Source organism: Eleutherodactylus coqui, chromosome 4, assembly GCF_035609145.1.
Source record: "Eleutherodactylus coqui strain aEleCoq1 chromosome 4, aEleCoq1.hap1, whole genome shotgun sequence".
Taxonomy (NCBI): domain Eukaryota; kingdom Metazoa; phylum Chordata; class Amphibia; order Anura; family Eleutherodactylidae; genus Eleutherodactylus; species Eleutherodactylus coqui.
This window is the reverse complement of record NC_089840.1, coordinates 4,434,640-4,456,738: the sequence shown is the minus strand read 5'-3', so window position 1 is coordinate 4,456,738 and position 22,099 is coordinate 4,434,640. Positions and strand designations below refer to the sequence as shown.

The 22,099-nt window shown below is 49.2% G+C and overlaps 1 protein-coding gene across 1 annotated transcript in view; it reads right to left on the bottom strand.

Moving 5' to 3' along the window:
• Positions 1–285: 285 nt before the first annotated feature.
• The window catches only part of VPS26C (VPS26 endosomal protein sorting factor C), a 33,119-nt gene continuing 11,305 nt past the window's right edge, over positions 286–22,099 (bottom strand). Inside the window, exons 5-8 of the mRNA XM_066598974.1 lie at positions 14,879–14,953; positions 1,577–1,727; positions 1,174–1,326; positions 286–1,094 (exon numbers count right to left, since the gene is read on the bottom strand). Of these exons, the coding sequence (XP_066455071.1) occupies positions 1,012–1,094; positions 1,174–1,326; positions 1,577–1,727; positions 14,879–14,953 (462 nt within the window). The 3' untranslated portion in view covers positions 286–1,011. The remainder of the gene's footprint in view (positions 1,095–1,173; positions 1,327–1,576; positions 1,728–14,878; positions 14,954–22,099) is intronic.

Genomic DNA, 22,099 nt, shown 5'->3' with positions numbered 1-22,099 from the left:
ACCGAGCAGTGCAGCCACAGGCCAGCGATGCTTTATGGTCTGCATGAAGGATCCGATCACTGATTGATCGCGGCTCGCTCCTTCACTGCATGCATTCCTACTGCAGAATTATCATGGAAACCACTCAATATTGCGAGCGACTTGCACAATAATTGTCCCGTGGAGAAGGGGCATAAGTCAGTGTCATAGTCTGTAATGCTGTTACATGCACTTACCACAGAAACTGCGTGGAGGAGGATACAGGCCCTGCTTCCACACTGGTATAATAGAGGAAAGCACAACTCATGCTCCTCACTGTATATTTATTGGCTGTAGCTTATTTAGGTTAACATAGAAAGCAATGATAATTAAACTGTAGTGCCAGCAGGCAGAAATGGTACAGCCTCAGCTAATGCATCATGGGAGAGATGGGAAAAAGAAAGCAAACTTTCCACCATCAAGACTGTGCCTGATATGCATCCAACAGGGAGCTGCACTGCAGGAAAGAGACTGGAATACACAATGGAGACACTTCCAGAATATGACAGGCAATCAGGGGTAGAGAACGGTGTTTTTACTGAGTGTCCCTTTAAATCCCATCCAGGGGGTTTGTGCTGGAAAGGTTAGGAGTTTTCTGGGTAGAAAATCTGCTGCCTTTATACCTCGTATGAACGGAGCCGAAAACAGCGGCTTTTGGAGGAACGGTCCTTCGCAGCGGCAACACTCCTCCATGTTTAGGGAAAAAAAGACTAACACAAGAGCAGGAAAAGGCGTGTTTATACAGCGGAAACACAAAGATTCGTCATCCTGCCGCCACAGAGCATCGCACCCAACATGGGGACGGTGTGCTGAATGGCGGCAGAAGAACATCTGTAACGGCGGCGCTGATGTGGTTTTAGGATGTTGAGAGGATTTCTTTACCTCACGGCCATAGCGGCTTCTGTTACTGAACATAATGAAGTCCGCGGGTCCGGAGCGGCTTAGCTGAGGCCGGCGCTCTCTACTTCCAATGCAAAACAACGGGACTGGAGGTTAAACTCTGTACAACTTGAGCGGGAAGTTCTCGGTGATGAGATGATCATCCTGAAGAACCACCACAATGTTCACTTCAAACTCTGCAGAGGAAGCGAGATACTTCTCAATATCACCTGGGTGAAGATGCCGCCGGACGGGCCGCATGAAGAGAGAACCCACCTATTTTAAAGTTGGTAGTCTCCAGCGTCGGGCAGGTGAACAGCCTGGGAAATACCATGTAGATGGGAATGGAGAGCCCTCGGCACACGTCTCCCTCCGCTATCTGAATATTCTGGATTTCTGTGGCGTCTCGGGCGTAACCTTCTGCACAACCTGAAGACAGAAGCAAATACTTCCACAAGTTAAAAACCAGATTATCTCCAGAAAACGGGATACAGCAAGACCTCCAATGTGGCTGCTGCAAAACCCCGCCCCCACCTCTCCGCTGCAAAACCCCGCCCCCACCTCTCCGCATCCGCTGCAAAACCCCACCTCCCTGCAAAACCCCACCTCCCCGATCCGCTGCAAAACCCCACCTCCCCGCATTTGCTGCAGCCCCGATGGCCAAGGACTATTCACTCACCACATGTCTCGACCCGGACCAGCTGCAGCTCAATACTTTTGATGGCGACTTCCGATGTCTCAACCAGCAGCTCCCCTGTCAGCGGCTGAGTGATGACACAGTTGGTGGAGTCCAGATGTCCTCGGATGAGAAACCGAGGGAGGGAGGCTCTCTGCAAGACAGACCGATCACACCGTTAACAGACGAGAAAGAAAAAGAGTCTCATCTGATCTACTGTAACTCCTAACTGATTGGTCTCCCCTCAAACGCTCCTCTCCCAGCCATCATGGATGTAGCAGCCAGCCTCATCTGTCATTACACTGTTTCCCATATTTCCTCCACCTCAGACTGTAAGCTCGTGTTCCCCCCATTTCCACCTCAGACTGTAAGCTCGTGTCCCCCTAGTTCCTCCTCATAGACTGGAGGCTCATGTCCCCCCTAGTTCCTCCTCATAGACTGTAAGCTCTTGTGTCCTCCCTATTTCCTGCTTATAGACTGTAAGCTCTTGTGTTCCCCCTATTTCCTCCTCATAGACTGTAAGCTCGTGTCCCCCTAGTTCCTGCATAGGCTGTAAGCTCTTGTGTTCCCCCATTTCCTCCTCAGACTGTAAGCTCATGTCCCCCCTATTTCCTCCTCATAGACTGTAAGCTCGTGTCCCCCTATTTCCTCCTTATAGACTGTAAGCTCGTGTCCCCCTATTTCCTCCACATAGACTGTAAGCTCATGTCCCCCCTATTTCCTCCACATAGACTGTAAGCTCATGTCCCCCTATTTCCTGCTTATAGACTGTAAGCTCGTGTCCCCTATTTCCTCCTCAGACTGTAAGCTCATGTCCCCCCTATTTCCTCCCCATAGACTGTAAGCTCTTGTGTTCCCCCCATTTCCTCCTCAGACTGTAAGCTCGTGTCCCCCCTAGTTCCTCCTCATAGACTGTAAGCTCGTGTTCCCCCATTTCCTCCTCAGACTGTAAGCTCATGTCCCCCCTATTTCCTCCTCATAGACTGTAAGCTCGTGTCCCCCCTATTTCCTCCTCATAGACTGTAAGCTCTTGTGTCCCCCCATTTCCTCCTCAGACTGTAAGCTTATGTCCCCCTATTTCCTCCTCATAGACTGTAAGCTCATGTCCCCCTATTGCCCCAGCCCGTAAGATCTTACCAGCAAGGCTCTCTTTCTTCTCAGAGCCTTCCTACTATGTAATGTCAGTATTTGCCGCCTCTGACATGTAAAGTGCTGCAGGTCCTGCGCCATAAGAGTCTGGGATGGCAATACCCCTTTACATCCACGGGCCCCTCCATAAAGCAGTCACATTAGATACGGTATTCTCTCCTCCTCCGCTGCCGTCACTTCAATACTTTCTGTACAATGGGTTCTCAATCGCAGGCACCTTCTAAATTCGTGGAGTGTCACATTCTACGTGTTCAGCTCTTCTGTCTCTCACAATCACTTGCAAGGTCCGTCCTGTACCGTCCTGCAGGCACCCGACACCTTACCACTAACGACCACCGACAGACAGAGCAGCCGCAGCGGGTGAGGACGGACCTTACAGCTTCAACATGCCATTTCATTGCGTGGTTAGCCCTGATCCCAGCTCCATCAGCACTGCACCCAGCACCTACTCACTATCTACGTTAGAACCAACGACAGAGGAAGAAGTCTCCAGGCTCCTTTCCACTGCCCGCCCTACCACCTGCGCTAGCGACCCTTTCCCCTCTCACCTCCTCCGCTCCCTTTCCCCAGCTCTCATTACTCACCTTACCACAATCTGCAACCTCTCCCTAACCTCTGGCACTTTTCCCTCCTCATTCAAACACTCCATTATATCCCCTCTGCTTAAAAAACCAACCCTGGACCCGACTAATGCTGCTAACTACCGACCCGTCTCAAACCTCCCCTTTATCTCCAAATTACTGGAACGCCTGGTCTACTCCCGGCTTACTCGCTTTCTCTCTGACAACTCACTCCTCGACCCCCTCCAGTCTGGTTTCCGCTCTCTACACTCGACCGAAACTGCCCTTACAAAAGTAACAAATGACCTGATGACTGCAAAGTCGAGAGGATATTACTCTCTACTAATCCTCCTTGACCTGTCTGCTGCATTTGACACGGTCGACCATAATCTCCTTCTCACTATGCTCCACTCTATTGGTCTAAAGGATACTGCTCTCTCCTGGTTCTCCTCCTACCTCTCTGACCGCTCTTTCAGTGTTTCCTTTGCTGGTTGTATCTCTGCTCCACTTCCTCTCGCTGTCGGGGTACCCCAGGGCTCGGTCCTTGGTCCCCTTCTTTTCTCTATCTATACTGCCCCAATTGGACAAACCATCCACAGATTTGGCCTCCAATACCATCTCTATGCTGACGACACCCAACTATACACCTCCTCTCGTGAAATCTCTGGACCATTCCTCCAAAATATCACCGACTGTCTGTCCGCTGTCTGTAACACTATGTCCTCCCTTTTTCTCAAACTAAACCTCTCTAAAACTGACCTCCTTGTCTTTCCACCTTCTAACCGACCTCCCCTCAACATCTCCATTCCAGTGTCTGGCACCATCATAACCCCCCGACGGCATGCCCGATGCCTTGGCGTCACACTGGACTCTGACCTCTCCTTTGCCCCCCATATCCAATCTCTGGCCCAAACATGCCACATGCACCTCAGAAATATTGCTAAAATACGTCCGTTCCTAACCACGGACACGCTAAAGACGCTCGTGGTTGCGCTCATCCACTCCCGGCTTGACTACTGCAACTCGCTACTCATTGGCCTCCCCCGCAATAGACTCGCTCCGCTCCAATCCATACTAAATGCAGCAGCTAGACTCATTTTTCTATCCAGTCGTTATTCAGACGCCTCTGCATTATGCCAGTCGCTGCATTGGCTGCCCATCCACTGCAGAACTCAATTTAAACTCCTCTACCTCACTCACAAAGCTCTGCATGGCGCTGCACCACCATACATCGCCTCCCTACTGTCAGTATACCACCCAGCCCGCTCACTCCGATCGGCTAACACCCTCAGACTAAACACCCCTGTAATACGAACCTCTCATGCTCGCCTACAGGACTTCACCAGAGCAGCACCCATCCTCTGGAATGCTCTACCCCAAGGCATCCGGACAATTCCCGATGCACGAAATTTCAGACGTGCCTTAAAAACGCACCTCTTCAGGGAAGCATACCAAATCTCCTGACCTAGTCCCCTGCCCCTCACTATGGTGCTCCACCCTGTTTGCCTTCTGATAAATGATCTGTACATAATATTTCCTATTGCCTATGTTCCCCACCCCCTGCCCCTCCTGTACCACCCTCACCCCATTTGTGTCTAACCCAATGTACCTTATATTGTAATTGTTGTATTGTTTTGCATTTATCCATGCCTGAAAGCGCTGCGGAATAAGTTGGCGCTATACAAATAAAGATTATTATTATTATATATATTATTATTTCCCCATTGATGCACGGAGTTTTTATATAAAACTCCATTCCTTCAGGGAAGTAGCGATCCTCCGGAGGATCACAGGGCTTCTCCTATGGTTTTCAATGGGGAAACCTTGCATCACACCCCGTGCACCTAGCATGTGGTGCAATGCTGCCGCCGGCCCCATTGAGAACAATTGGAGATGTGAGGGCGCATCGAAAGATAGGACATGGCATTTAAAGGGTTAGCAGCTCAGATGAGCCACACAGCTTATCAGAGCTGTTCCGGGCGAGTGTCAGCTGTAAGAAACAGCCGGCACCCACGCTGTATGAAGAGAGGTCGCCCCATGATCTCCCTCCACACATATCCCGAAGCTGCAGGAAGTAACTGTACGTCCTGCAGAGTTAAAAGAAAAAAAGAAAGTGCCGCCCCCTTCTGACCACCAAAACTTAGTTTCCCATTGCTAGGGTTGTGCGAGGGCTCATTTTTTGCAGAATGACTTGTAGTTTTAATTGGAGCCGTTTTGGAGGACATATGACTTTTTGATCACTTTTTATTCAATTTTTTCATGGAGACAAAATGATCAAAAGATGCAATTCTGGTGTAGAGTTTGTTTTTTCTGCCAGTGTTCATCATATGGGATAAATAATACTATAGATCGGACTTCTACGGTCGCAGCAATGCCAAATAGGTTTGTTAGAAATATGGAACCAATCACAGAAAACAGCCATATACTTACTGACTGAGGAGTGCATATAGATGCATCCTCCTCTCACCATGCAGGTAGTAGACTACCAAAATGAGGGCGCTAATTACACTTGTGAGGGCACCGATAAAACACCCACTCACACTGCCTCTTAATATGGAGCGGGGTAGCTGCTTGGTGTATACTCCCACACAGAATAGATACAGGGTGCCAGACCATTCTGATACATGTAGTGCACCATGCAGACCAGCAACCTACTAATGACGCCATAATAGTTCGGCGGGTTGCCCTGCACTTGAAACAGTGAACCACATTGGTACTGCCACCCTGGGCTCCCCCTGGAGTTTTAAAGCCACACTGCATGTGAATGATAGATAATAAATGCAAGGCATTAATTGGATTTTAGCCAAGATACATGAGCCCACCAACCACTTCACGGTTCCTTGCATGTAGTGAGTCCCTACACTAATATAAATACATCACAGAAGGGGAAATATAAAAACAAAATCACAGCAAATGGCCGTTACTTACTGGGTGAGGAGGGCATAAAGATGCATCCTCCTCTCACCATGCAGGTAGCTGACTACCAAATGAGGGAGCTAATAGCACCTGTGCGGGACACCGATGAGACAGCCACTCACACTGCCTCCTGATAATGAGGGGGTGGCTGCTTGGTGTTTTTATATTTCCCCTTCTGTGATGTATTAGAAATATGGAATAAGGGAGTTTTTTTTACTTTTACTGCTGCTTCTTTTTTCCTAGTAAAACTTTTTTTCACTTATTTTTTCCAGTCCTAATGAACTTGCAATTGTTTGATCACTGATGCTGTATACGGTGTTCAAGGCGTGCCACGAACATGGTCATGGCAGCCCTGGGGGCCTTGCTGGCAAGCAAACAGAACCTCACTATCCCCTCGAAAGATCAGGGCATTTAAAGGGGTTGTTAAGAGTTGTAGCTTTGCAATAAAAGCCCCTTCTGCATGCGCTAGCAGACCTCTAGTTACCCCTCCCGCTGTCTCATGGCGCTGCTCTGGGTCTCCCCTCTGATATCAGGCTGCCCCAGCCTGTTGGTGGGATGTCACAGGGGCTGCGATCGATCACCGAGCTGCGTTATGGGCTGCAGTGTGTGTAACATCCCCTCAACTGTGCGGGACTGCAGCTAAACACAGGAGGATGGAGTGGCGGCGCGGGACACAGCGGCGGCGGCGAGTAGATGTCAATTTGTTATGTTAGAACCCCTTCTGCATCCGCTACCGAAAAGCTACAACTGGAACAAGCACTTTAATAGCTGCAGCCAGCGTTCACATTGCTGCGGGCAGCCGGCACCCGCCGTGTATGGAGCAGGATCCCGATCCACACAAACCCCAAGTATCCAGGACTTTACTTTACGCCCTGGATCGTGAAGGGGTTAAAGGAGAATAGCCCTTGTGGCTTCCTGCACACTAACTTTATTGGTGGGCTCATAAGGAACCATGAATCTCAGGTCCCTTTTGGGTAAAGCTCACAGATTGGCCAGGCATTCCCATTTCCCAGAGAAGCCCCAAAACACAAGAATTATTCTTACCGATAATCCCTTTTCCATGAGTCCATCCTGACCGCAGACATGGAGGTCGCTCGCCTGGGATTCTTGGGACAGGAAAGAGAGTTCTTTAACAGGCCACCGACTGCAGTGACTTCCAAATAACCACAACGGACACGAAGCCCAACAGTTTATATTAGCACTGAAAGACATCAATGTACGTGCATTATACATCGTACAAGGGTGGGTGAGTGCGTGCCGTCAGGGTGGGTGAGTGCGTGCCGTCAGGGTGGGTGAGTGCGTGCCGTCAGGGTGGGTGAGTGCGTGCCGTCATGATGGACTCATGGAAAAGGAATTAGCGGTAAGAAATAATTCTGGCCTTTCCATCACATCCATCCTGACAGCACACATGGAGGTATACCAAATCATCGGATGTTTAGGGGGGGGGGGGACCTCTGCTTGGAGCACTTTTTGCCCGAAGGCCAGTTCTCTATTTTAATGGAGATCTAGTCTACAATGTTTTACAAAAGGTATTAATACTCGACCAAGTTGCTGCTTTGCAAATCTGATCTATCGAGGCTCCCTGCGTTCAGCCCAAGAGGCGGCGAGAGCCCTAGTAGAGTGGGCTCTCGTACCCTCCGGCGCCACCAAACCTCTGGCTTTGTAGGTCTCCTGGATAGTCAATCCGATCCCCCTAGCTATGGTATCTTTTGAGGCCCCCCGGCCTTTGTTGGCGCCTTGAAATTGTAGAAAAAAAATCTTTCTGAATTCCGAAAGGGTTGCGTACTTTGTAAGTAAACTTTTACTGCCCTACGAATATCCAGACTATGTAGTCGCTGTTTCTTATCGTTACTGAAATTTTGACAGAAGGAAGGCAGCACTCTCTCCTGATTCATGTGGAACGGGGGCATGACTTGTGGGGAAAAATCCAGGGTATTTTTAATATTACCCGATCCTCTAGGAGCCTTAGAGAGGGTTCTCTACTTGGTAAAGCCTGTAATTCGCTGACTCTCCTGGCGGATGTAATGGCAATCAGAAACGCAACTTTCATATATACATTTCTAACAGAAATTTGTTTAAGAGGTTTGAACGGGGAACCGCAAAGGCCTTCCAGAACCACATTAAGATCCCATGAGGGGGACAATCCCCTCACAAGAGGTTTTAATGTCTGCTCCCTTTAGAAACCTTCTTATCCACCTATTCTCTGTGAGTCTAATATCGACCAGGGCACTGAGGGCTGCCGCCTGTACCCGGAATGTTCTAGGGCTGAGGCCTTTATCTAGCCCCGCCTGCAAGAAATCTAGGATTTTAACATAATCCAGGCGATGCAGGTCCGGACAGGTTTACATACTTTGTAATAGATTTTTGAGGTAACTACTTTCCGACTCCTGAATAAAGTGTCAATCACCTTGTCGGAAAGTCCCCGATTCTTTAGCCTCTGCCTTTCAGCAGACAGGCTGTCAATTTTAGCCAGTGGACATCGTGTACCAGGGTCTTTTCGGCCAGGCCGGGGTGATGAAGATTGCGGTAATCTGACTGTGTAAGATCTTTTTGTAGACATCTGGCTATCAATGGTAGAGGAGGGAACACATAGGCCAAGGACATTTCCCATTCCTGGGACAGTGCGTCTAGTGCTAACAGTGGTCTGCAGGATCTAGAGAAAACAAGTCCCGGCATTTGGTATTTTTTCTTGTTGCAAATAGGTCTACTTGTGGTAGACCCCATCGGTCCGTGAGATAGTGGAACACCTTTAGGTTGAGGGCCCAGTTTTTGGGATCCAGTCTTTCTCTGCTCAGAAAGTCCGTCACCCGATTTTCTGTCCCTTTTAGATGGACTGCCGAAAGGGATGCGGTGTTGTCCTCTGCCCACGCTAGGATTTTGTTTGCCATGTGCTGCAGACAAGGGTGCCGGGTGCCTCCCTGGTGGTGGAGAAAGGAAACCGTAGTCATATTATCTGATAACACTTTCACGTGTTTATCCCATAATACATCTTCTGATCTGATCAGGGCCTTCCAAACCGCCCTTAATTCCCTAAAGCTTGAGGAGTGGGCGCTAGTGAACCAAGACCAGGAACCCTGCAAGGCTTCACCTGCCACTTTGGCTCCCCATCCCGTACTGCTGGCGTCTGTGGTCACCGTGACGCACGGAGAGAACGACCACTGGACTCCTTTTCTCAGATTTGAGGGTAAGAGCCACCAGACTAGGGATTTTTTGTACCCACTGCGGTAGCTCGAATTTCTCATCCAGGGAATTCTGGGATCGATCTCAAGATGCCAAAAGTTTTTCCTGCAGGTGTCTGGAGTGAAATTGAGACCACGGTACTGCTGGGAGACAGGCCGTCATTAGGCCTAGGACATGCATTACTTCTCTTACGGACACGTATTTTTTCTTTTTAAATTTCTGCCATAATGTGGAAACTTTTGGGTTCTGGTAAAAATGACCGGCATTTCCCAGAATCCAGAAGGATCCCCAGGAAAACCTTTCTGGTCTCTGGAACAAGACTGGACTTTTCATGATTGATAATCCAGCCTAAATGTTTTAGGAGCTCTAGAGTCTGTTCTAGATGGCCCTCATGGTGTTTACATTGTTCGCTATTACCAGAAGGTCATCCAAGTACAGGATGATCCGGATATTTTGTTTTCGAAGGAAACTAATTGGCTCTATCATGACCTTTGTGAATATTCTTGGAGCTGAGGAGATGCCGAATGGCAAATGATAAATACTATTTATACGAACCGCGAACCTCAGGAATTTCTGAGACGCTGCCCGGATGGGGATATGACAGTATGCATCTTTTAGATCTATCGTGCAAATAACATTACCGGGACTAATTAAGGGGGCTGTCGAGCGCACCGTCTCCATTTTGAATGTACGGTTATTCACGAACGCGTTTAAACATATGAGATTCTAAATAATTCTAAAGGAGCCGTTCGGTTTGGGAACTAAAAATAAACGGGGATAATAACCTCGGCCCCGTTCTACTACGGGGACCGGAACAACCGCTCCGATCTTAATTAAATTAAAGACACCCTCCTCCAATCGCCTTTGGAGGCCGGGAGACTGCAGGGGTGTTATAAAATAGAGCTAGCCCTAAAGCCCCCCAAAAATTTCTGTATAACCCGAAGAGACCACGCTCAGTACCAGGGGCTTTTGGAAATCTGCAACCAATTCTGAGTACTGAAGTCTACCCCCCACGGTATCTTCTTTATCTGGGATCGGGTCTAGAGGGAAACCCTGAGCTTCTCCCTCTGCCCTCTTTCGGTTACGACCACCTACCCGACTTTCCCTTGTTCTTTCCCCTTAGATTGTAATCTCTTCTGAAGGGTACCGTTTACTTGGGAAGATAATCGGTCGGAAATCCTAGTTTTTTGTCCGCTGCTTTCTCCAGAATCTTGTCCTGGGTAGGACCGAAAAGATACTCGCCCAGGAAGGGAATGGTACATAGTTTGGACTTTGAGGTCAGGTCTCCCGCCCATGACCTGAGCCATAAAGCTTGCCTAGCAGAGTTACCCAGTCCTGCACTTCTTGCAGCCAACCTAACGGATCTCCGTGATGCATCTGCTAGGAAAGCCGTAGTTTTCTTGATTAGTGACACCCTAGTGGTCTTCAAGTGGAGGTGTGATTCTAATTGGTCGAGCCATAAATGTAGGGATCTAGCTACAGATGTAGCCGCTACGTTTGCCTCAACGACTGTAGTAGTGGACTCCCACACCTCTATTAGAAACCCTTCCATCTTTCGCTCCATTGGGTCTTTAACCCCTTAGTGACCAAGCCTGTTTGTGCCTTAATGACCAGACCAAATTTTGCAAGTCTGACATGAGTCACTTTAACTTAGAATATCTCCGTTAGGGTTCTGCAGATCCCAGTGATTCTGACATGGTTTTTCGTCACATGTTGTGCTTCATTTACGTGGTAAAAATTGTAATATCTCAGATATGTGCGAACATACTGTACAAATTTTTGATAGGATATACATTTCCCTCTGTTTACTTTATTCTGGCACACATTGGAAAAACTTGTTTGTTTTTTTTTAAACCATTTAGGAGACGTACAAATTAAACATTGATCAACATTTTGAGGAACATTTTGTTTTCCTGCACCAAGATTACAAAGGCTCCTAGGTGTCAGGATGATGGATACCCCTACAAATGACCCCATTTTATAAACTACACTCCTTAATGTGAAACTTTACTTTAAAACTTTTCTTCACTTTTCTATTGGATAACGGCGACTGCGGTCCCTGCTAAATCTCCTGCAGCTCCAGGCCTTCCACGCATGCGGCTGACTTAATGCCGCCTGGTGCGCATGCGCAGAAGGCCGGCTTTGGGGCCTGGAGGACCAGGATAGCAGGGAGCAGTGCGGCGGACGAGGGAGAGTATTCTCAGCTGCCCCCATGGAGCCAAACTTTTTTTTTAACTTTTGGGTGATCGGCGCTATCCATTGGATAGCGCTGATTGCATTGCCAGGGGTGACTGCCCGCAGCCCGGGATGACAACTTCATGCTACCTGTGGGCACTGACAGCATGGAGCTGTCACGTCCAGAGCCCACGTGGCATTAATCCCTGCAGGACACACGTTTTTACGTCCTCAGGGATTAAGGCCCACTTGGGCAGGATGTAAAAACACTATGAGCTGGTCACTCAGGGGTTAAGTTGGGAACTATCCTCAAATGGAAGCGCCATTGGGTTTGTTCATTTTGCCACTTGTACATCCACCTTTGGGATCGTACGCCAGAGAGAGGCATCCTCTGTAGAGAAGGACAGTCTATCTTTGAGTTCTTTCTGAATGATGGAGCCCCGTCTGCGTTTGTGCCGCTCATCCAGAATCATATTTCGCAAATTTACATTGACGGGAAAACTCTTTTTGCGACGGGTTCTGAGACCCCCGAACATTTCGTCTTGTACAGATCCAACTTGTGGTATTTCCATGATATTCCGTACCGCGGAAATTGGTTCCTCCAGGTCCAGATTAGAAAAGTGATACTTTTTCTCTCCCTCTGGCGCCGGACCTGACACTTCAGATGAATCGCCTAAATCTTCCATCTCAGTGTTCAGGTGAAGGGACCTCGTAATCCCCAGTGCGGGCTCTCCTGGACGGCCCTGGCTGGGAGTCAGAGGATTGTTCCTATAGAGCCTGCCCTTCCTCTCGGCCCATCTCCCGAATGTCTTGTAGCAGGTTTTGTTGCTCATCTTTCACAATTTTTGCAATGCAATCTGAGCTAGCGGGTGTCTTAGCGTTATCGTCCAATTGTTTGGGGCATAACGCGCACCTTTTTATCTTCTTTTTTTCCTGTTTAGTTTTTAATGCTTCCTCCTAAAAAGGAGAAGCCATTACTAATACCAGGTGTGCACAACACACAAAAACATTATTACTAACTTTTTGTCCAAGTGGACTATTTACAGTTGGCACAGTCCCCGTTTCTCCCTCAGTGCTGTCCATGGCATCTGATTTGCAGAAAAGGAGCCCGAGAATCATGGAGGAGGATTTGAAATTTTTGAATTTGGCGCCTTTAAGCGCCAGCGCTGCGTCTGACGTCATCGTGCACAATGTGGCGCCGTTACATACCAGGAAGCCGGCCGCCGCTAGACGTCGGGGAACAGGAGCACAGGGCAGCCGCATGTGCCGGTCTTTCCTCTCTGCTGGTGCCAGACATCAGGATGGAGCCGTGAGACTGCCTTCCCCGGCCGGATCCCCTGTGCCCCGGTGAGTAGCGCTATGCAGCCTCCATCCACAACACGGAGAACTCCCCTCCTGTGTCCGTTTGGGACAGGAAGACACTGGAGTCAAGCAGTGGCCCTTTAAGGAACTCTCCTTTCTGTCCCAAGGAACACAGGCAGGGCGACCTCCATGTGTGCTGTCAGGATGGACGTGATGGAAAAGACACCTAAAAAAGGAAGGGGTGTGGGGGGGGGGGGGGGGAGGAATGGCCTCAAAACATCCCAAAACTGAGAACAAAGAAAACAAAACACCACAACACTTTCTTCATATTTGTGTAGTCAGAGTTTTTCCACCTTTCCAGCGGACGGCTGATCCCCGTGTGATAGTTGGAAGGTCTGACTGCCCCACATGAATGAAGCGGTGGTGAGCGAAGCTCCATTCACTTCTATGGCTGCAGGGAGCGCTGTACTTCGCTCGGCTATCTCCATGGACACTTGAAAAGATGCCGCGTTTTTTAATGCGGCCTTTACTGCGTTTTCAGCACAGTTATGAAACACAGCCGAGCAAGCCGAAATGTCAGAACTGAAAACGCTGCACCCCATCCAGCAGGGCCGACGCCGCAACCCCATCCAGCAGGGCCGCCGCCGCAACCCCATCCAGCAGGGCCGACGCCGCAACCCCATCCAGCAGGGCCGCCGCCGCAACCCCATCCAGCAGGGCCGACGCCGCAACCCCATCCAGCAGGGCCGACGCCGCAACCCCATCCAGCAGGGCCGACGCCGCAACCCCATCCAGCAGGGCCGACGCCGCAACCCCATGCAGCAGGGCCGACGCCGCAACCCTTCATTCCAATTGGCAAAGCACTGCATTTTAAAAATGGAGAAACGTATGAAAATAGAACAGACCGCGCTTGAAAACGCAGTGTTTTAGCGCCGGTCTGAGAAGTCCCATTGAAATGAATGGTAGTGACTGACAGCCTTCAGTGCTGCAAATGCAGTGTTAAACGCAGAAAAAAAAACCGCCTGTGTGAGAACGGCCGAAAGGGGTCAAATCAAACCTCAGAGGTACTGAGTGTGCGACATTTTGTGCTTCGGCCAAACAGCTGTATTGACCTCTTCTCCCCCTCAGGGCTCATTCGCATGGATGTATTACATTTTGATCTGTGAAAAATGCACCGTGTGTGTGTGTGGGGGGGGGGGGGGGTGCATTTATTTTAGATCAGTGTTCAATAAGCTTTTAACATGCACAGAAAGCGGCAGGAAAACCCAAGTGATGCCGGTTTGGGCAAAACAGAGTGCAGAGAAAACCACCTGCATGGACTACGGATGCGTCTTCACTGCGTTTGTTTCCACAGCCACAGACTTTACTAGATTTTGGTCCAGATGAACATTGGACACGCTGCGATCGTCATAGATTTATAAACACACAACATTGGTCGCAGCCAACGCTGCAAGTCAACTGGTCCGTATTCAGTCAGTAGAAAAATATGGAAAGAAGGCCCGGCCCCGCGAGAGGGTCCATATAGTCGTATCCACTAGGTGGAAGGATTTAGGCAGCTACGGAGCCATCATCACAGTCATCCAGTCAGATACAGGCAGCGTCCGGCTCTCCCCTCCCCCTCTTGTGAGCTGAATGCAGCTCCTGATCTAGAAAGTGCGGCAGATTTGTTACGAAACTTTCTGTGACTGACAATCCGTTGAATCGTCTGAATGAGGTTATTTTGGCGGTAAGTAGATGGATTTCCCCAAACCTCATTTGGATGACTCAGTCCCATCAAATCTGCCGCATGTGAATCCATCTTTAGGTTACGTTCTTGTGCGGCGGATCTGCTGCGAATGTTCTGCAGCGTTTGATGAGGATCTGCAGCAGATTTTCTCTCTTCAATTTGATTGGTGAAGTCTGCTGTAGATCTGCATCAATAAGGTAGACTTACCTTTACAGTGGAAGCTCCAAAACCCAGACACCACCCCCTAGAGGTGAAGCGTTAGACCCCCGTGGCCCCACATCCTCTCCCTTCACTCACTTCTTTAACGTTCTGCAGGGTCTCTGGCGTGATGCTGAAGTCCACCGGGCTCGGCGTCTGCTTTCCTTTCTGAGGCTGAAATACAAATGTCCGCAGGATTAACAGTCCGCCCCTCATTCCCATCTTGCTACAGTCTAACTCGCTGCATTTGGCCGCTCCGCCTTTTGAGGGTCTTCATACGGAGCTCAAGTTTATGATCTGTTCACATGGATACATTCTTCATGGCAGTTTTTAAACAATTACCCATTTTACAGCATTTATTTTAGATAAGTAGGGATCAGAATCCGTCCAGCAGAAAATAATCTTTATTTCTATAGCGCCGACATATTCCGCAGCGCTTACAAGACAGGGGGAATAAAAACCCCGGCTACATGCAGTAATCAGCTGATGGAGACAGTAGGGGTGCGGGGTCCAACGAGCTTACATACTACAGATAATGGGGGGATACAGAAGGTAAAGGGCTGGAGATGGGCGCGGTATGGCAGGGTAGAGATGGGCACGGTATGGCGGGGCGGAGAGTGAGGGATGCTATACACACAGACAATGGTCAGGCCATATAGCAGCTGAATCGGTGTGACTTCAGGGGCCGGTTGATTGTGGCTGACAGGGACTGCAGTCAGGGGGAATGTCATCAGGGGACTACAGAGGGGTTTGGTTTAGGGGATATGGCATGCCTCCCTGAAGAGGGGCGTTTTTAGAGCACGCCTGAAGTTTTGTGCGTCGGGGATTGCCCGGATAGTTTTGGGTAACGCGTTCTAGAGGACTGGTGCTGCTCTGGAGAAGTCTTGAGGCGGGAATGAGAGGTTCGGGTTAAAGGGGTGCGCAGTCTGATTTCATTAGTGGAGCAGAGGGCACGGGCTGGGTGCTGTGGACGAGGGATACAATGTAGGGCGGCGCGGTGCTGTAGACGAGGGATACAATGTAGGGCGGCGCGGTGCTGTAGACGAGGGATACAATGTAGGGCGGCGCGGTGCTGTAGACGAGGGATACAATGTAGGGCGGCGCGGTGCTGTAGACGAGGGATACAATGTAGGGCGGCGCGGTGCTATGGATGAGGGATACAATGTAGGGCAGTGCTGTGGATGAGGGATACAATGTAGGGCGGCGCGGTGCTGTAGATGAGGGATACAATGTAGGGCGGCGCGGTGCTGTGGATGAGGGATACAATGTAGGGCAGTGCTGTAGATGAGGGATACAATGTAGGGTGGCGCGGTGCTGTAGATGAGGGATACAATGTAGGGCGGCGCGGTGCTGTGGATGAGGGATACAATGTAGGGCAGCGCTATGGGTGAGGGATACAATGTAGGGCGGCGCGGTGCTGTGGATGAGGGATACAATGTAGGGCAGCGCTATGGGTGAGGGATACAATGTAGGGCGGTGCGGTGCTGTGGATGAGGGATACAATGTAGGGCAGCGCTATGGGTGAGGGATACAATGTAGGGTGGGGCTGTGCTGTGGATGAGGGATACAATGTAGGGCAGCGCTATGGGTGAGGGATACAATGTAGGGTGGCGCGGTGCTGTGGATGAGGGATACAATGTAGGGCGGCGCGGTGCTATGGAGGGCTTTATGGATGAGGGTAGTGGATTTGACCGGCACAGGGCAGAGGCGTCCGAGTAGCGGCTGGACAGGAAGATGAGCCTGGCTGCCGCATTCAGGATGGATTGGAGAGGGTAGAGTCTGGTGCGGGGGAGGCCGATCAGCAACGAGTTGTAATAATCGAGCCGGGAGTGGATGAGGGCAACAGTAAGCGTTTTTAGCGTGTCCACAGTGAGAAGAGAGCGGATTCTTGAGGTACAGCTGCCACGTCCAGGCCAGAAATTGGATGTAGGGAGTAAAAGGAGAGATGGGGTGGGGGTGGGTTGTCGAATATAACCCCAAGACAGCAGGTGTGCTGGGAGTTATGGTGCCACACACAAGGGAAAGAGGAGGGGATTAAGGACCGAGCCCTGGGGGACACATATTATATTCGACAAGACCTCTGCTCGATTTGTAAGCTGATTGGTTGTGCGGGTTGGCTGATTCACAATTCTAGCAACCTGATTGGTTGTTTGGGTTGGCTGATTCTTTCCCCTCGATTTAGCCTTCAGGAGGTCGTTTAGGACACTTTAGTCAAGGTGGTTTCTGTTGAGTGTTGGGGTTGGAAGCCAGACTGTAGGGGGTCAAGAAGAGAGTTTTCTGATAGATAGCTTACAAGGCGGGAGTAAACCAGCCGTTCTAGTAGTTTGGAGATGAAGGGGAGGTTTGAGATGGGTCGGTAGTTGGCAGCATCAGTCGCGTCACAGGTCGGCTTCTTTATCAGTGGGGATATGATGGAGTGTTTGAATGAGGAGGGAAAGATGCCAGAGGTCAGAGAGAGGTTGAATATAGTGGTGAGATGGGAGAGGACTACTGGGGAGAGGGATCGGAGGAGGTGTGAGGGGAGAGGGACCGGAGGAGGTGTGAGGGGAGGGGGTCGCTAGCACAGGTGGTGGGGTGAGTAGAGAAGAGCAGGGTGGAGACTTCTTCCTCTGTCGTTGGTCTAAGTACAGGCAGTGAGCAGGAGCTAGATGCAGTGCTGATGATACTAGGGTCGGAGCCGGTCTGGGATTGGGAAGTTATTTCCTGCCGGATGTCGTCGATTTTCTTTTTGAAGTAAGCAGTCAGAAAATAAAAGGCACGCAGGCAATTCCTGACATACAGCAGTAACGTCATACGTTGGTATTCCAGATCCGTAGAATGGATGTCTTACAATACGCTCATCTGAAACCGGACGATCAGTTCGCCGTTGATGAATAGAAATGTTCTGAAAGCCCTTTTACACGGAATGACCAGTTGGGTGACGGAAGCGCCAGCGCCTGTACGCAGGAAGGAGCATCGCTGGTGAACGGAGGTGAAGCAGGTCGGGGATCTTCTGGCCGCCCGCCTCCAATCACTGTTAGCGAACGACTACCTGTTCACACAAGCCAATCCATCGTTCAGTTTTTCTGCATGCAGACACTGGACGGCGAATAAGAAGTGAATGAATTTTCATTCATCGTTCAGTTGGCCAGCATTTACACGGAACGATAACTGTTGATTCCTGCTGGATGCAGGAGGCAGCGGCATTCATACTTCTGGGCCGAATACCTCCATACAGCTGAGGAATCGTTACAGTTGTATCCCGTTTGGCCGATCTTACATACGAGTTCTCCAGTTTGAGGCCAACGTGTCTTTAAGAGGCCGGTCTGTATTACAATACTAGAGCTTCTTTTCCCGCTCCGGCACGGCCGGGTCCAGAGCTGCAGCCCCGCTGTGGGCGCCACATTTGTTGTAACAGCGGCCTTCACAGGAAGTCATGTGACTGCGGCAGCCAATCGCCAGAACCGCAGCATTGTAAGTATAGCTCTATTAAAAGGGAAGTCGTCCTGTGACTAAACATCCCCTTTAAACACATCTTCTGTCCTGATAGTTTGTTACAGTGTATCAGTGCAGGTAAACAAAACCCAAACTGCTCAGATACAACTATTGTAAAACGCTCACATATAAGATGTAGGCGGTCTGGACATTAGTCTAACCTCCAACTGTAAATAATAATACATCCATTCCCTGACAGGAAGCAGAGACCTTGAATTCTGGATCTTGGTGAGGAATTGAAACTAAACATCTATCAGAAAGTTGCAGAAGTTCTGCACAATGAAGAGGCTCTCAGAGGCGACTTGTGTGTCCCTGTGAGGCCTGTGAGTGCATTGGGCAGGGAGCTGTGATAGGAGAAGCCAGCTGCAGCATAGAATGGCTTCCCCTTCACAGCACCTGGCATACGAGCGAGACGGAGACGAATAAAACTGTTAGGGTGGTGAAGCAGATTGCGGGTACAGGCTACTGAACATAAATGGTATATAATAGAGACACTTCTCTGTAGTACGGACACAGCATGGCAGGAGATAGAACAATGCTGCGAATCGTCTAGTCTGTACATTAATAGAGAAGTGCCGCTAACCTTTAAATGTGCAAATCCTCCTCTAATTTCATATTCACTTCAGGTCCTTCTTGTACAGAAGCGTCCCCCGGCGTGAGGAGGCATCGCATTCAGGAGAAGGTGTCCTTTTCTATTACACGCTATGCTGGCAGTTTTATGGGCACAGGCTGAGCGGTGCCATCACCCCGATGAGAGCAGACGCTGTACCCGCAGAAGTGATTTAGCTCATACATATTTTACCTCCTCTGATACTCCTGCAGCGGATGAGGCCTCCAGCGTTAGACCCTTATTACTTCCAAGCAGAGCTCTGAACCCATCAGTGTGCCAGCCTGATACCACGCAGGGGCATCCTGACAGCACTGCAGCTGGCACCATCTATCCCGGCTGATATACGGAGATTTCCATCTACACCCTGTACCTGACAGGAGGCACATGGAGGCGTCTCAGTAGTGCAGCCTCAGGCCTGGAATAAATCGTATCGCTTAGCATAAAGTACTACTAAATAGATTCCCGTATTTAACCCCTTCAGGCCGCAGCACAACTTGATTTCTTTCCCCATATATAATAAAAACATAACTTTTCTAGTTTTTCGGTTACATGGCTATAGGAGGACTTCTCTTTTTTTTTGCGGGACGGGTTGTATTTTTAAGAGTACCATTTAAGTTGTGTCCATATTTGGTGGAATTTGCTGTAGAACTTCCACAGCGGTCGTTATGCAGAGAAAAATCCAGATTAAAAAAAAAAAAAAACACACGCCCCATCTGGTGCAGATTTCAGAGCAGAATCGCGCCCGTCATTAACCCCTTCCTGTTCCAGGACGTAAATTTACGTCCTGGAGCATCGGTGTGTGTATGCAAAGTGGTCGCGGGGCGACCACTCTGCATACAGCGCGGGCGTCAGCTGTTTATTACAGCTGACACCCGCGCGCAATAGCCGCGATTGGACGTTCGGCTGATCGCGGCTATTAACCCTTTAAATGCCGCTGTCAGATTGGGGGAGCTGTGCAGGTGTCATGGCTGCCGGGGGCCTTCTGAAAGGCCCCAGGGCTGCCTTGAGAGACTGCCTATCAAGCCATCCCCGTGGGGTGGCTTGATAGGCTGCCTGTCAAATTGCAGTATGACGTAATGCTATAGCATTACATCATACTGCAGGAGCGATCAAACCTTCGCATGTTGTAGTCCCCCAGGGGGGCTTAAAAGTAAAGTGAAAAAATGAGCGATAAAGTTTTTTTAATTGCAAGAAAAAAAAGGTTTAAATCACCCCCCTTTTGTCATATCTATTATTAAAGTCTAAATAATAAAATAAAAATACATATCTGGTATCGCCGCGTCCATAAAAGTCCGATCTATCCAAGTAGCGCATTATTTTTCCTGCACGGTAACGTCATCCGCAAAAAAAAAACAACAAACCAAACAACGCCAGAAATGCACTTTTTCAGTCACCCTGTCTCCCAGAAAAAACACAATAAAAAGCGATCAAAAAGTCGCATGTATTCCGAATTAGTACTAACAGAAACTACAGGACATCCCGCAAAAAAAGAGCCCTCGCTGAACTACGTCGACGGAAAAATAAAAAAAGTTATTGTGCGCAGAAGATGGCGGCAGAAAATAATTGAAAAAAATTAAATGTCTTTGAAAAAAAACTATCCAAGTTTGGTATGGCAGTAATCTTATTGACCCGCAGAATAACGTTATCAGGTCATTTTTGTTGCAGTTTGTGCGCCGTAGAAACAACACGCACTAAAAGATGGCGGAATGTTGTTTTTTTTGTTTTTTCATTTTACTCCACTTAGAATTTTTTTTTAAGTTTTTCAGTCCATTAAATAGCACCATTGAAAAATACAACTCATCCCACAAGAAACAACAACAAGCCCTCCTACAGCGACGCCGATGGATAAAGGAGTTACGAATTTTTTAAGGGGGGGGGGGGGGGGATGGAAAATTGAAAAAAAAAAAGGGCGCATCATGAAGGGGTTAAAGACATGGCATCTGCACTGGAGAGCCGCTGCTGTAGTCGACATCCTGCAGATTTAAAGCGCACCCGTTTTTTGAACAAGACGTTCAGGCCGGCGCCGCTGCGAGGACGTATTACTATCACAAGTGAGAGCGCGCAGAAATACGGGAGACTCACCTGGCGAGCGCCGCTCAAGGTGTGCAAGACAACGGAAGGATAGATATATAAGGTGTACAAAAAAGGTATGGAGGGCAGCGCAGGCCTGAGCCTACTGCTCCTCTCTAGAGCACAGAAGGGACGCGGGTTAGGGCGACATCACGGATCTAAGATTATTAAACACGGATTGAATGGCGATTCCCAAACAGACAAACATAAAAAAAAGCTTGCAGTAAGTAACTTGGACCTTCAAGGTGGGGGGGGGGGGGGGGTGATTTTGGACTTCTCCTAGACCCCTCCCCCTTTCAGGTAAGTGTACTGGTGATCTTGCTGAATGGCTGTCTATATATATGGGATCGTCTTCGGAGCGCAGGAGTTTTTGTTTTGTCATTTGTTCTTGTTTTCTACAATCCCCCCGGTTCTCCATTCCCTCATCTGCTGTTTTCGGACCCAGTTTCATGTCTAAGGTCTCATTTACAGGCGGTTCTTCCCAATTGTTCTGTTTGTAATTCACTATCAGGGAAGGGGACGCTTATCAAGCTTAGCATTCTGCCAGGTCACCGTCCTGACTTTCTTGCCCTCACTTCCCACACTGCATTGCACATTCTCTGATCCAATCAGCAGGGAGTTAATATCAGAATGCCCACCCCTCTGCTCTCCCAGCTTTGTGTGTAATGTGTGCACATACCCCCACACACTAACAGCAGGAGAGACTGGAAATCCTCATCAGTGTCTGCAGATCTGTCAGCCTGCAGCATGTAAGTGCATTAGAGCTCCCCCTGTTATGGAAGCATCCCTATGCTCTTGTTACTACAGAAGCTCTGTACCCAACGACAGAGAAGCTGGAAGGGAGCCCCCTAGTGGCAACCACTTCAAACATGATTTACAACGGTAAAGCTACAACATTTTTACTGCAAGCATATTACAGAAATAATGAGCAGAAGTCGTCTGAGAAGTTACCGCCCCTTTAAGTCCCACACTGGAAGTCAATTTCCACAGTGTATGGATGAGATTTTGAAAGCTCCGCTTTGCTGCTATTACAATGTAAATGCTGCCTGCGTGGAAAATCTGCTGCCAGTCCGCTCCGCGTGGCCAAAACTTCCTGCCCAAATGAAAGAATAGCAAAACACAAGACATTTTCACCAGCCACACCCAGATTCACGGGACACATTAGA